Source organism: Botryllus schlosseri, chromosome 11 (genome assembly GCF_051294905.1).
Source record: "Botryllus schlosseri isolate E-star chromosome 11, Bs_hap1, whole genome shotgun sequence".
In the NCBI taxonomy this organism is placed as follows: Eukaryota; Metazoa; Chordata; class Ascidiacea; order Stolidobranchia; family Styelidae; genus Botryllus; species Botryllus schlosseri.
In genome coordinates, this window is record NC_137246.1 from 25,274,494 (window position 1) to 25,287,018 (window position 12,525).

Genomic DNA, 12,525 nt, shown 5'->3' on the forward strand with positions numbered 1-12,525 from the left:
GCCCCCGGAAGTTTGACTTATCGCCCTGTGGGGGCCCCAAGACAAGCGTTTTTAGGGGTGGGCTGACGAAGTGCTTTTTCGGCCAGGATTTGCGGATGGCCGGTATAGCTGCTGCAATGTGTTTTCTTGCGGCACGCATTGTATTCGTATAGGTAGTTGCCAGAGTAGCCTGCGTCTGGTGGCAGTTGGCAATGAGCAATGTAGCACGGCAAGGTGCTTGGTTCGACTTCGATACGGTTCTTCTCTCGATATTGTCGAAGAGAAGAATATTATTAGAGTTGGCATGGTCTGTTAAGCCCACGGCCTTCAACGCGAAAGACTGTAAAGGACTCTCGGCGGTAGCACGTTTATCTGGATAAAGCAATTTTACCTCGACTCGGCAGACTCACTACCATAAAATCACATGGATGCCATCATGAATTTAATTAGACACGATCAAAACCCTCTAGATTTCACTCTCTAGCACCATATAATTGCAAACAACGGTTGCATACTTTACATTTTGGCTTCATTTCAATTTTGAAAGTTCACCGGTCCGCCAGACATTTTTTGAAATTTTACCGGTCCGCGAGATCAAAAAGGTTGAGAACCACTGTTTTAGACAAAACTAGGCCTAGAATACCTTATGTACAATGTCCAATGGCCCTGGATGATGAATTGAAGATACACTATGAATAACGCAACAGACCACAAACACGCATCTACTCTTTGCGTATGTTATATCGTTGATTAAAACACACACATATATATATATTTCATATCTTAGTACAGACACCTTCGCATACACAGTTCACAGTGACGGGCAAAAACAGAACATTGAAATTATCAATTGCATCTACATACCAGGAATATTTGTATGAAAACATCAATACGATGAGAACGAGATATGCAACGACAACTTAATTCCACGCTTCAAAGGTTTGTCATTGGGTCAAACGGTCATCTATCATTTACATCATGGAAGTAATACATTTCTGCATTAATCAGCCAGGCGTACAGATGCTTACGAATTTTCACCCTCGCCAGGGGGCGTCGAGAAACGCATTTAGTAGTTATAAGTCGCTAGATGGCGATGTGGAAATAATCATCGATTCATATTATTGAAGACGGATCTCTCAAATTGCTCTGTATATTACGTACGTAAATTTCTCAATTATAGAACACAACCTACGTTCTCTTGCGTACATATTGAGCCCGGTAATACCATTATAACCTGTATAATTAATTTGAATCACCTATTCCAAAATTCTAAAGACATACAATAGATAGGAAGCCGAGCACTTCCTCGACCTTTGCAAGAAATACTAGGGGATACACAGCAACGTCGTAACTATGAGCTATAGTTGTCAAAAATGGTAGAACGAAAGTCCGGGTGCATGCAATGGAATAGGTGATGCGGAATAGCGCCGACGACGATTCAAACTTGCAATACCATGATGTTACGTCGTAGTAAACAGCCACACCGAAGCTTATCACAGCAACATCAAATCACGTTAGTTCTACTTTGCCTTGATATTATCTCCGTTCGATTCTTCCGCAATCGTCGTCATAGTAGCCGTACTCTTTCTTCCGCCGAACCAGATTTTGAAGCACGCCACGCGCAACTCCACATCGTTGAAAATGTAGATGTATGGATTCGTGCTGAGGCAGATTTTTGCAAACAACTGAACAGTAAAACAAAATCATGTGATTCACCCATGATTAAGCTGTTGTTGTTGTTGTTTTTTGTAGTATTCATGGTGTTTGTCGACTACAATGGTAACTACACCAGGCCGATAATCCTTATTTTTTCATTCCGTAGCGGCCCACTTCTAGGCTTGCACTGATGAGATTGCGAGGAGGAGCATAGATCAACCTCCAATACTTGGGTAGCAATTCTGGAGTCGACTTCGGTCGGATCCGAACCCGCTCACCCATTGGTGTCGCGGCTGTGGACAAGTCGCAGCGTTCACTGTTCATTCCTGTGCATGCTGACGACTGAACTTGTTTATGGCATTGTTACTATGACACACACTCATACATAAACGATGCGCGGAAATCCACTATAAATTGTATGACAACTCACGTTCGACACCACTCCAAATGCAATCGTTGGCACGTTCGTAGGCCCAAGTAAGATGGTAGTAATGCTGGTTACCGCGTACGGGCTCCACGAGATTAACATCTGATTCGGGATCAACTTCAAAAGCTGAAAAGATTTACATTTGTTTTATTGCCAGGTCTTGCCCTTAGAAATGCGAATGTACATTTCATTCTCACTCATTAGGGAAACTTCCGTAATTTCAGCCTAAATTTAGGTATTCCGGTATTTTTCGAATATCGTGCCGAGTGCTTTTGGTGTAACATATAAAAACGGTCGGCGGACTGCAACCAAGGTATACACTATAGCGCAGGGGTGGGCAAACTTTTGAGCTCGCGGGCCGCATTCAACATTTTAATTCATTCGCGGGCCGTACTATATAAAATTGGGATTATAAACCAAAACGTAATATTGATATTTGATTATATAGTGAGGACATGAAGTTAATATATGTGCTTATTTAGAACAAGCCAAACATTGCATTGACGCACACGCGTCAGAAACATATAGTGGCGAGATTTCATAGGCTGGCGGACCTCAATAACCAATTTGTCAAAACTATAGAGATGAAAGTCGGTCGGCCCGATTCTTAGAACAGGATTGAAATTTAAATCTGTGAGCAGCGATCTGTTCATAGATTTACTAATTCCACTTTTGGTTCCGTTCCAGGACAAACCATGCTGACAGCATCATAACCATGTTAGCTTCAAACACGCTTCTACTGTGTGTAGAATGTAGATAAAATATAAATACGCCCATTCTACGCATACAGACAACGAATCTACCTAAGACCAGTGTTGGGATCAAGTCACTACCTTCGAGTCACGAGTCATTTCGAGTCATTGCACATTTTGACTCGAGTCAAGTCAAGTCAATCGATTTTCGAAGGTGACTCGAGTCAAGTCAAGTCACTCGATTTTTGGAGGTGACTCGAGTCAAGTCGAATCAAGTCAAGTCAAGTCACGAGTCAAGTCACTATTCAAGTCCAGTTGCCTTTTCGAAGTGTAAGGCATGCTTACGTCATTGCATTTTGCTAGCTGTCAGAAATAAAGATTGAGTGGTCATTTAGTCTGGACTCATGAACGAATATAGAGTTAAATATACACGCAAGAAGGCGCTTTAGTGCTCATATATACGTAGAAATGCTAAACTACATAAGTAGTAACGTAGCCTCGGATTATAGTTACCAGCCAAAATAGAGAATAGAGAAACAATACATTACTCAGTTACAAATTGATATGATAAAATTCGGGCCTGCCCTAATGGCTGAGGACTATAGAAACTATGTTAGAATTCAATTTCAATAAAACAAGTTTGGTTAAGTTAAGAACAGAGAACAGAAATAGACATTTTGCTATTAAATTACTTTACTATACTAGTTTACGACAGCGTCAGCTGTAAGCTTCGATCACTTCGTTTCCGATCACTATATTTATGTGAGAACAATGGAGGTTCCAGTAAAAAGCACAATCATTGAATGATTGGTCGCTCTCACGGGTTACACCAGCGTTTCGCGTACAATCCGAACATATGCAAGACACAATGATTTTTATTGACGTCGATTGCCTGATGACTCGAAATTGACTCGTGAATTTTGCTCCGAGTCACGAGTCAATCCACATTTCTGATACGCCGAGTCAAGTCAAGTCAAGTCATTTTAGCAAAGTGACTCGAGTCAAGTCAAGTCATACGAAAAAGGTGACTCGAGTCATCCCAACACTGCCTAAGACACGCCCGAATCGTTTTTTATAAGCACATCACTGAAATAATAAAAATGGAGTGGCCAATCTGAAATCCCACTGGTGATCCAAATTATGTCAATCTCGTTGCAGCTATCCCGCTGTGATATCAAGTATTTATCTTAGATCAGTGGTTCTCAAACTTTTTAAGACACGCCCCCTCCTTATGATGGTGAATGATTTCGCGCCCCCTATCGTCATATCACAAAACGCAACCAGGATCCTAGCAAACCTAACGGGTTGTTTGATGGCATGGAAGGTTACGACTGTGGATGAGAGATTTTAAAATATGTAATTCAGACTAAAGACAGAGCAATAACTATGAATTGGATGTAAATCGCGCGAAGCGCGAAAAACTTTTTCAGTTGAGCTCATCTTTGCGCTTCCATTCAGATGCTTTCACGCCCCCACGGGGGTCGTGTCCACCAGTTTGAGAATTACTGTCTTAGAATTATCATGGTGAAATATACTAAGAAAAATATAATCAAGTCCCTGCATTAATTCGATTTTTTGTACGCATTTTATCAATATTTTTAAAAAGTTTCTTTAGACTCTCGCGGGCCGCACAGAACGTCGTTGCGGGCCGCATGCGGCCCGCGGGCCGTAGTTTGCCCACCCCTGCTATAGCGTGTCTTGCCACAATAAGTGATCAATGGTTTGCAATGCCTCTTTGGTGCCGACTTGCCATTGGAAAAGACTACATACGATTTACTAAACGATGATCAGATTCAGTTGGACCTAATAGATTGGTGTTGGTTATAATGATTGATTAATATACACAAGTGAGTGTAGCGCAAAGATACCACCCAGGCGCTTTGTCAGCAGTATATACATGAATTGGCAATCACCTCAAGGCAGATCATTGCAAAACACATCGCTTATTCTTTAGCTCAGGGGTTCTCAACTTCCCTCGTATAACGGGCCGCATTTTCACACTAAAAGACGCCGCGGGCCGCAGAACATTATCACCACGTATTTGCGAACCACTACTAAATTTAGGCTACTGTAGCCTATTTACCAGTCTTATACGGGAATTTAGTACATTTTTATGCATTCTAAAGCATTAATGGAGAGCGTTCGTAAGTTTGCAGTTGCTGTTTTTTGTTAGGATATCTATCTTCAAGTGGCGCAACTAAATCCCTTCTTGGAGCGTACATTCTATTCGTTGCCATGTTGGTATATGTACCCTTCAAACCCTTCCACCAGAGAACCGAACTCGCTGTTTCAATGCGTGAGCGAGCAAGTATAAAATTACGGTGACATTTTCGTTACAGAGGTTATTATCACTTTGAGCTCTCAGTGATATGAGAAGAAGTCAGACTTTCGGGGACATTTGTGAGCAAACCAATCAACTCTTCTCCTTTCCTTCCATGGCTGGAGCCTTACACCAGTAGTTACAGAAGCCAGCTTTTTCAAATTTATGTTTTTCACTGGTCTCCTTCTCACGTTTGCCCCGTCAGCATTTCCTCTGGAAATATGTCCAATCTGATAAAACACACCTGGATAATTTGCTATGCAATTTGTGTGCACTGTGTGCAGTCGATGGATTCGTCCAATGCTAGGCGCTATAGTAGTCTATGAGTGGCATCGTACTGTGTTTCAAAACATGCGATTAAAGATCGACTGAGATAGCTGTTACTCTTCTGGTGACTGTTGAATCAGACAACTGTAGCAGTGTAGCCTCGAAATTTATCAGGTGATGTTAGACTTGCTGCTAAGTTCCGGAAACAGCGAATATTCGCACAGTAGGCCTACGTTAAATTTTTATTGAAGTCACACATTCTCTAGCAGACTCTTCGGTTTATCGATAATCAAATCAATTTTGAACAATGCGTCTGTCATATCGTCGGCAATTTTAAAAATGCCTCGAAACATGGATTGCTGGGCTTGAAACCAAGCTTACTGTATAACTCCAGATGAAACTATAGTGCTATCATTTCAAGCTTCTAGGCTTTGTTACAACAAATGTTCTTCGACAAATGTGACACATCGGTCTTCCATAACAATACTGTACCAGTAGTAATTTCGTTCATATTGAAAGATGTCGCGGGCCGCAAAAGAATCGTCTGCGGGCCGCATGCGGCCCGCGGGCCGCGGGTTGAGAACCCCTGCTTTAGCTGAAGCGGGATATTAGGTACAATATGTCCTAATTAGTATGCAAGAATGCTGAAGTGATATGCCGTTCGCACATATATATAATAAAGACATTCATCGGAGACATAATGCTTTTGTGGTTGTCTGGAGACATGATGACTTGGAAAAACAGAACTAGCGCAATATGAATCGGTATTCGATTTTACAGTTATTCGAACATGCTCTCATTCTGCTTAGCTCATCCCAACGTAAGATAGTCGCTCACTATTCCGTTTCCAGTGTCTTTCTTCAGCTTTCCGTAGTATGTGATGATGGCGGACATGGGGAGAATGAACCAAAGTAGACTCATGATTGATAGGAAGGCAAAATTCCCGCTGTAAAGTAAGAAAATATCATCATTAAGGCTGTACTGCATTGCATGCACGGTAGAGTAAATTCTCAAGCACGGTAAAGCAATTTGCCAGGCATCCTCGGAAGGTGTTAATATCAAATTTTTGGATTATGGATGCATACTTTGGCCTCCGAATTCGTGCACGCACCTTGTCGGTCATCTACTTATCCTCTTTATCCGACTTATCTTTATTGGTATGCGCCGTTTGGTAGAAATCCCTTAGCAAAGTATATTATTATTAGATCCTATAAATTTCATTCTGTTTACGGGGTCAACTAGTAATACGAACATCGTTAGCTTGTAGTCGATTCGAGACGTTGTAAGATATTCGTTTGTGTGTCCCCAGTATAAACCAGGCTATGATTTATATGTAAGTGCACACTGCACGTGACCACAGTACACTCATTTATCGCATATCTTTTCTGTCATGTTCATAAAAAAATGAACAGGTCCTGTTAAGTAGCAATCTCTCATACGAGACGACAGAGATCAGCAGTGAAGGGTATGGTTGAATTTAAAACAATCATGTTTAAAACATGTGTCTTTATTGTTTCTGTTTTCTTTTAATGATGATGTCACGAATATTTAACTGTGACTTCACAGTGGATTGGCATTGACAATTGAAAATATAGGTTAATATAGTTCCTTCGACGAAATGGGCTCCCGACCGCTGTCATAAACAGATCAAAAATATCTTTAACCAGCAGGACTACATCGTTTTGGAGCATTTTTTCCGGTCGGGAGTCTTCATCATCAAAACAGCCATTCCGTACCAATGATCTATATCTATATGCTATAACCGTTGAACCGGCGTCGATTTCTAGGGTTCCAGCCACCCCACATCGCATACGTCGATTATATTAGGTGCAAATCGTCCGTCGGCACACACTACATGATTTGTCGAAAGGGTTTACAAAGTCGGCCTACGACATAAGTATAGACATCGTTTGAAGAAAAAACGCAATTTTGTCCTTTTAAAAAGGCGTTTGTTCAAGACACTCTTTGAAACATGTTTTAAACAAAGTGTTTTAAGACACCGTTTGTTTTAATTGCGCCGTATTAGTGATGTCTTGTGATCGTATACACAAAAGTCCAATTACGGGGACTCTGTTGAAAAACGATTCAGTTGGATGGAGCCTTGGTCTCGACTAGAATCCATATGTAAGGAAATATTACCATTTTAAAGCAGGTCTACGAAATACACGCGTATTTTATAGATACTTATAAGACAAGCATCATAACACCGAAGTCCGAGAACGGACAAAATTCAATGGCTCAATTACACTTTTGGGAAACTGTCAATTCGAAACAAATCTATGGCACACAGAAACTGCAATCGAAGGCTACCTGTCCTGATTCGTGAGATCGATGAGGCATCCGACTTGCAATCCGTTTTCGAAGCCGTACGATCCAAGTCCAATGTACGGGAGAAATCCAGTAAACAACCCGAGAACCCACACAGCTGTCAGGTAAAACCCGTAATTCACGCCGTCTAAATACGAACGATACCAACTTATCCAGATATCAGAAATGACGAAATGACAGCTATAATTTACCATGATCCAAAGATCTAGCCCAATGGTCGGGAACCTATGGCTCGCGTGCCATATATGACTCTTTTGAATATAAGATATGGCTCTTTGCCAAAATATATTTATTTTTGTGCTGAATTGATCAATATTGCAGCGACTTGTCGGTAAATTTTCATCACGACCAGAATAATTATTCTCGTGGCAGTATAAACAATAAACATGTTTTTGGGAGTCAAAGACAATGCCTTCTTCAGGTTTAGGGGCTAGGTCCCCCTCTTTTCAAAATCATCAAATTTAAGTTACTGTGACGCCGGCGGCCAATATCACTCGCGAATTCTTTGTAACTGACTCGAATCTTGAATTGTGCGATACCTTGATTAATCAAAGAGCATATAGCAGACATGGCGACGCCCATTTCTAAACGCAGTTTTCAAATACGCATTGACTTCCTGATCTACGGCGCGAAATGAACGGTTGTCGATATGACAATTACAAACTCGAATTACAAACAGCGTCATAGCTATCCACGTTCTCGATTGGTAAGTATAGCTCTGTGTAGTACCGGCGATAAAATGTAGGCGTGTGGTGCAGCGTTATGTTACCGCCGAATACTTTGAGAATTGAGAAATCGGTAAGTATTTAGATTTTCGTAATCAGTGTGACAGTCACATTCGATCAATATCAGTTATAATAAATTATATGCTACTTACGATGAATTGTGTTATCAATGGTAAGACTTGGCCCGTCTGTGCCTCGCCTCTCGTTTCGAGCTTTCCTTTCGAACAATAAATATCAGTTTTTACAGAAAAAATATTGCGCATACGAGGAATCCCATGTATGAGTTCGAATTAGTACTATCATGACGTCACGAATTTTCAATTGTGTCGTGACAGTTGATTGGAATGTATGGCTCTTTGGGAGTTGAGATGGAAAAAATAGGGCCAATATGGCTCTTCGGACAAAAAAGGTTCCCGACCACTGATCTAGCCTATACTATATGGCCGTTCTAAAAGATATACCCGATCATTCCGAATTTCCACGATTTAGGACGATTTACAACAGTGGTTTCCATTAAGCCAATCTCAGGGGTTCCATTGAAATCAAGACACACACTCAATTCATAAATATGATTTGTGATGATACGCTGTTCTAGGCCATCATTAGTTGTCGGTAATTAGGGCTGGTCAGTATTCAAATTGTGGCTGTTGTGGTGGTATGTCGCAAAGGAACAAGATAATTCACACTGATTTTCGATAAATATTCATTATAATGCTTTGCACAAATTATACTTCAATGGTTGTGTTCTTTTAGCACTCTGTTGATGTACAGTTCAATTTATACACCAGTAATCTATAGCAATTCATGGGGCGATGTGTTTGACATTTTTTTACCTTAAAAACTTAATTTTGACCAAATTTCGACCTCATATATGTAAATTAGATGTTTTGCCCCGTAATGTTAGAATAGTACTACTTGTCTTTACTTTTCTGGTTGGACCTGTCGGTGCTTACGAAGTAGTTTGGGCTGGAAAAGCTTTATTTTAACGAAATATGGCCCTATGAAGAATTCCAGTAGCTACATCACGTATGTGGTAGAACTAATAAAAATTTGTTGTCGTACAACGAAAGATACTTTCCTACATTCTCGAGTAGAAAGTATCTGTCCTCCTAAGTAGCTTGCCAAGAATGGAGAAATAACGTTCAACAGCAACAGTTGTTGGCTGACAACACTGATGTTGTGCGTATACTGCTGGTGACACACCGTTTTGCTTCATCCTGCCTGACAATGGTGTCTACATCACAGTTTTTCATCATGCGCTTCTTGACATAAGAACCATGTAATGTCCACGCAGTCTTGCTTCAGTTAGGATATTGCGGTACGTTGAGCATAACACCATGCAACCTATTTGTTTCATTTGAATGGTTATGATTCACAATGACCAGACAATGGGCCGTCTACAACGGTAGGCCTATAAAGTAGGATACAAGATGTAAAATATCAAATGATAAGTTCACCGACTGTGCAAAGTCTACAATACAAACGTAATGCAGGTTGCAAAAACATTTTGACTTTGTGAACAATTTTAACAAAAATTTGACTTTTTGACATGTCAACAACGCTTTGCACAAACTATGTTTCAATTTCTGTCGATGTATAGTTCATTTTATGCACCAGTAATCTATAGTAATTTATTAGATGTGTAATGTGGTATATTTTCGGTCTATGACTTTGCAGCTGCAGTTATGGTTCTGAGCAGTGGCGTAACAGCCACTTGTCGGTTCTACCTCTGAGCCAGGGGCGGCAGGCTGCAAGGGGGCGGCAAAATGAGACTGAACGTGCACAGTGCACGAAGCATGGAGAAATGACTATAATCACGAGTTGTTATGATCCAGATTTATGCGAAGCAGTGAAACCACGTTTGATCGCAATGCAACAACGTTTGATGTTTGACTGCGGTTATAGAAATCGCACCTACTTGATTCGACGCCATTATATGCTTGTGTCTGAAACTTAATCATACCATTGGTCTTTAAATTACGAGCTGTGAGAGGAGATTCTCATATCTCAAAATGATAAAGTCGTTTTTTTTACCTTCTACCATGAATGATGATCGACTATCATCCCCATCGATTCCTTCTATAGAATTGAGAGAAATTATGTTTCTTGAACGCGAAATGAGTTTGATATGTGATGAAATTTCAATGTTTCAACAATGGCAATAATCCTAATCATAATTCGATTATAAATATCGTAATTGCGTGGTGCCACCCACAGTCCACGCACTGATGCTGTATTTTGTCTGATACCGAATCTTGCACTAATAATCAATTGATGTCCCTGAATGAAGTGTAATTGGTGAATGGTTGCAGCCGTGCCAGTGGTTTTTGCAGGGATATCTAATTGCAGTTCTAAGGCGGCGTTATCAACGAAAGCCAGGGGCGGTATCGCATGCTCCCACGCCACTGGTTCCGCGAAGGCTTGCAGATTAGCGTAAGTGCTCCACCGATTAGGTTCCTTGTAGGTTCCTTGTGGTACAGAATTTGAATATTGCAACGAACAACAAATTCATATTCGCAATTTATTCACTATAAACTTTTCAACTGACCCTCGTCGGTAGTGGCCGTCAGTATAATACGGAGATTGCAATTCGAAATATAAATATGAAACAGGTGGTGTGACGTAAGAATGGTATAACAACAACAACGAGAGAATTCACAAAACGACGAGAATTCACAAAACACTACCGACGAGGGTCAGTTGAAAGGCTTATAGTGAATAAATTGCGAATATGAATGTGTTGTCCGTTGCAGTATACAATTCTGTACACGTTATACTGAACAGGGTTTGATAAGTCGCGACTGCACGCTACATCAGTTCTCCATATCGGATTCCCTTTAGAAACTTAATCACGCGATGTGGCAGGAATTGGCACGCCACCGCAGTACTTACGTAAGACACTTTTTGTTTCCTTGAGATATGTATCGTACGCGAGAATGCCGATGTTTCCGATGCTAACAAATGACAGTCCCATGCCGAAAAAAGCATTGATCTGTTCATCGGAGGAAGGCCAAAATGAGCACAATTACATTAGGACGCACATTAAAATAAATACCACAATGAATTATCACATATCACAAGTGTGACTGCAAGGCGCCGTCGATTTACACACATATAGAATCCACACTCTGTGATACAGTACTTTACGACGACTCACGGCCTCTTGAACCGAATGAACATGGCAAGTGCGTATGAAATGTATACGATGCAGCCCATCGTTATGTTTACATGGTGATAGAGTAGGATCAATAGATAAGAGTCAACAGTAGCCTATACTTCACCTGGCATCCCAATGCTCCCCATGGCCATTCGGAACAGAAGGTCGCGAATACTGTTCCGATCATGTGCCCGAAAATGACGCAGAGGTCAGACACACACAGCGACATCAGTACGATTGTCTTACTCTGCAGAGCTTTCTCATTCCAAATCGCGCGCATGAATGTCAAGTACCCGTAGAATGATACCATACCTAGAATGACATTTGGAGTTTACAAAGTGTGTCTAACGACACTAACGTAATGTTATGTAATGTTCACAAATTGCAAACATGATATAGCTACTCACCAAGGCTGCCCATCGACAATCCATATATCATGGTTCCAATGCTTCCTGACGACAAATCCATACTGCCAGACCTCTAGAAATACGGATAGAATATGTGGCTCCCCTGTCAGTATAGAAAGATACGGATGATTGCACTTTACGCTTACGGCACACTGCCATTCAAATTAGCGAAATCCCCGTTCAAATTTTCCTTTTATGTTAACGTGGCGTTTAACAATAGACAAAACTACGGATGGATTATTGGATTAAACTTCTATCTCATATTCCGATGTCTATCCTCTCCTGTAAACAATGGTAGTCTTTTTGACCTTGGGCATAAGCCAGGGTCTATACCGTAATCTATATCGCCTGAATACAAATTCAGCTCTCGGTAACGTTATATAACATGTTTCTACGTCGTTGATGTTAACCACATCGCGGTTACGTAACGGTCGTACATGGTGGATGTTCATGAGACGATAATTTCTGACGTTTCAATATTTATACAGTGACTTTCACAAGGATATACTCGGGGCCCCGGATATACTCTTATGAGAAGCCGACTCGGTAGGCATAAAAATCATTCCA

At 40.9% G+C, this 12,525-nt stretch overlaps 1 protein-coding gene across 1 annotated transcript; it reads right to left on the minus strand.

Moving 5' to 3' along the window:
- Positions 1–702: 702 nt before the first annotated feature.
- LOC145450471 (opsin-3-like) lies at positions 703–12,149 on the minus strand. Its single transcript, XM_080328992.1, has 7 exons — positions 11,959–12,149; positions 11,676–11,863; positions 11,287–11,386; positions 7,652–7,796; positions 6,179–6,287; positions 2,066–2,188; positions 703–1,664 (listed from the first exon to the last, which is right to left on the minus strand). The coding sequence occupies exons 1-7, from the start codon at positions 12,017–12,019 to the stop codon at positions 1,500–1,502; spliced, it is 891 nt and encodes a 296-aa protein (XP_080185118.1). The 5' UTR covers positions 12,020–12,149; the 3' UTR covers positions 703–1,499.
- Positions 12,150–12,525: the final 376 nt, after the last annotated feature.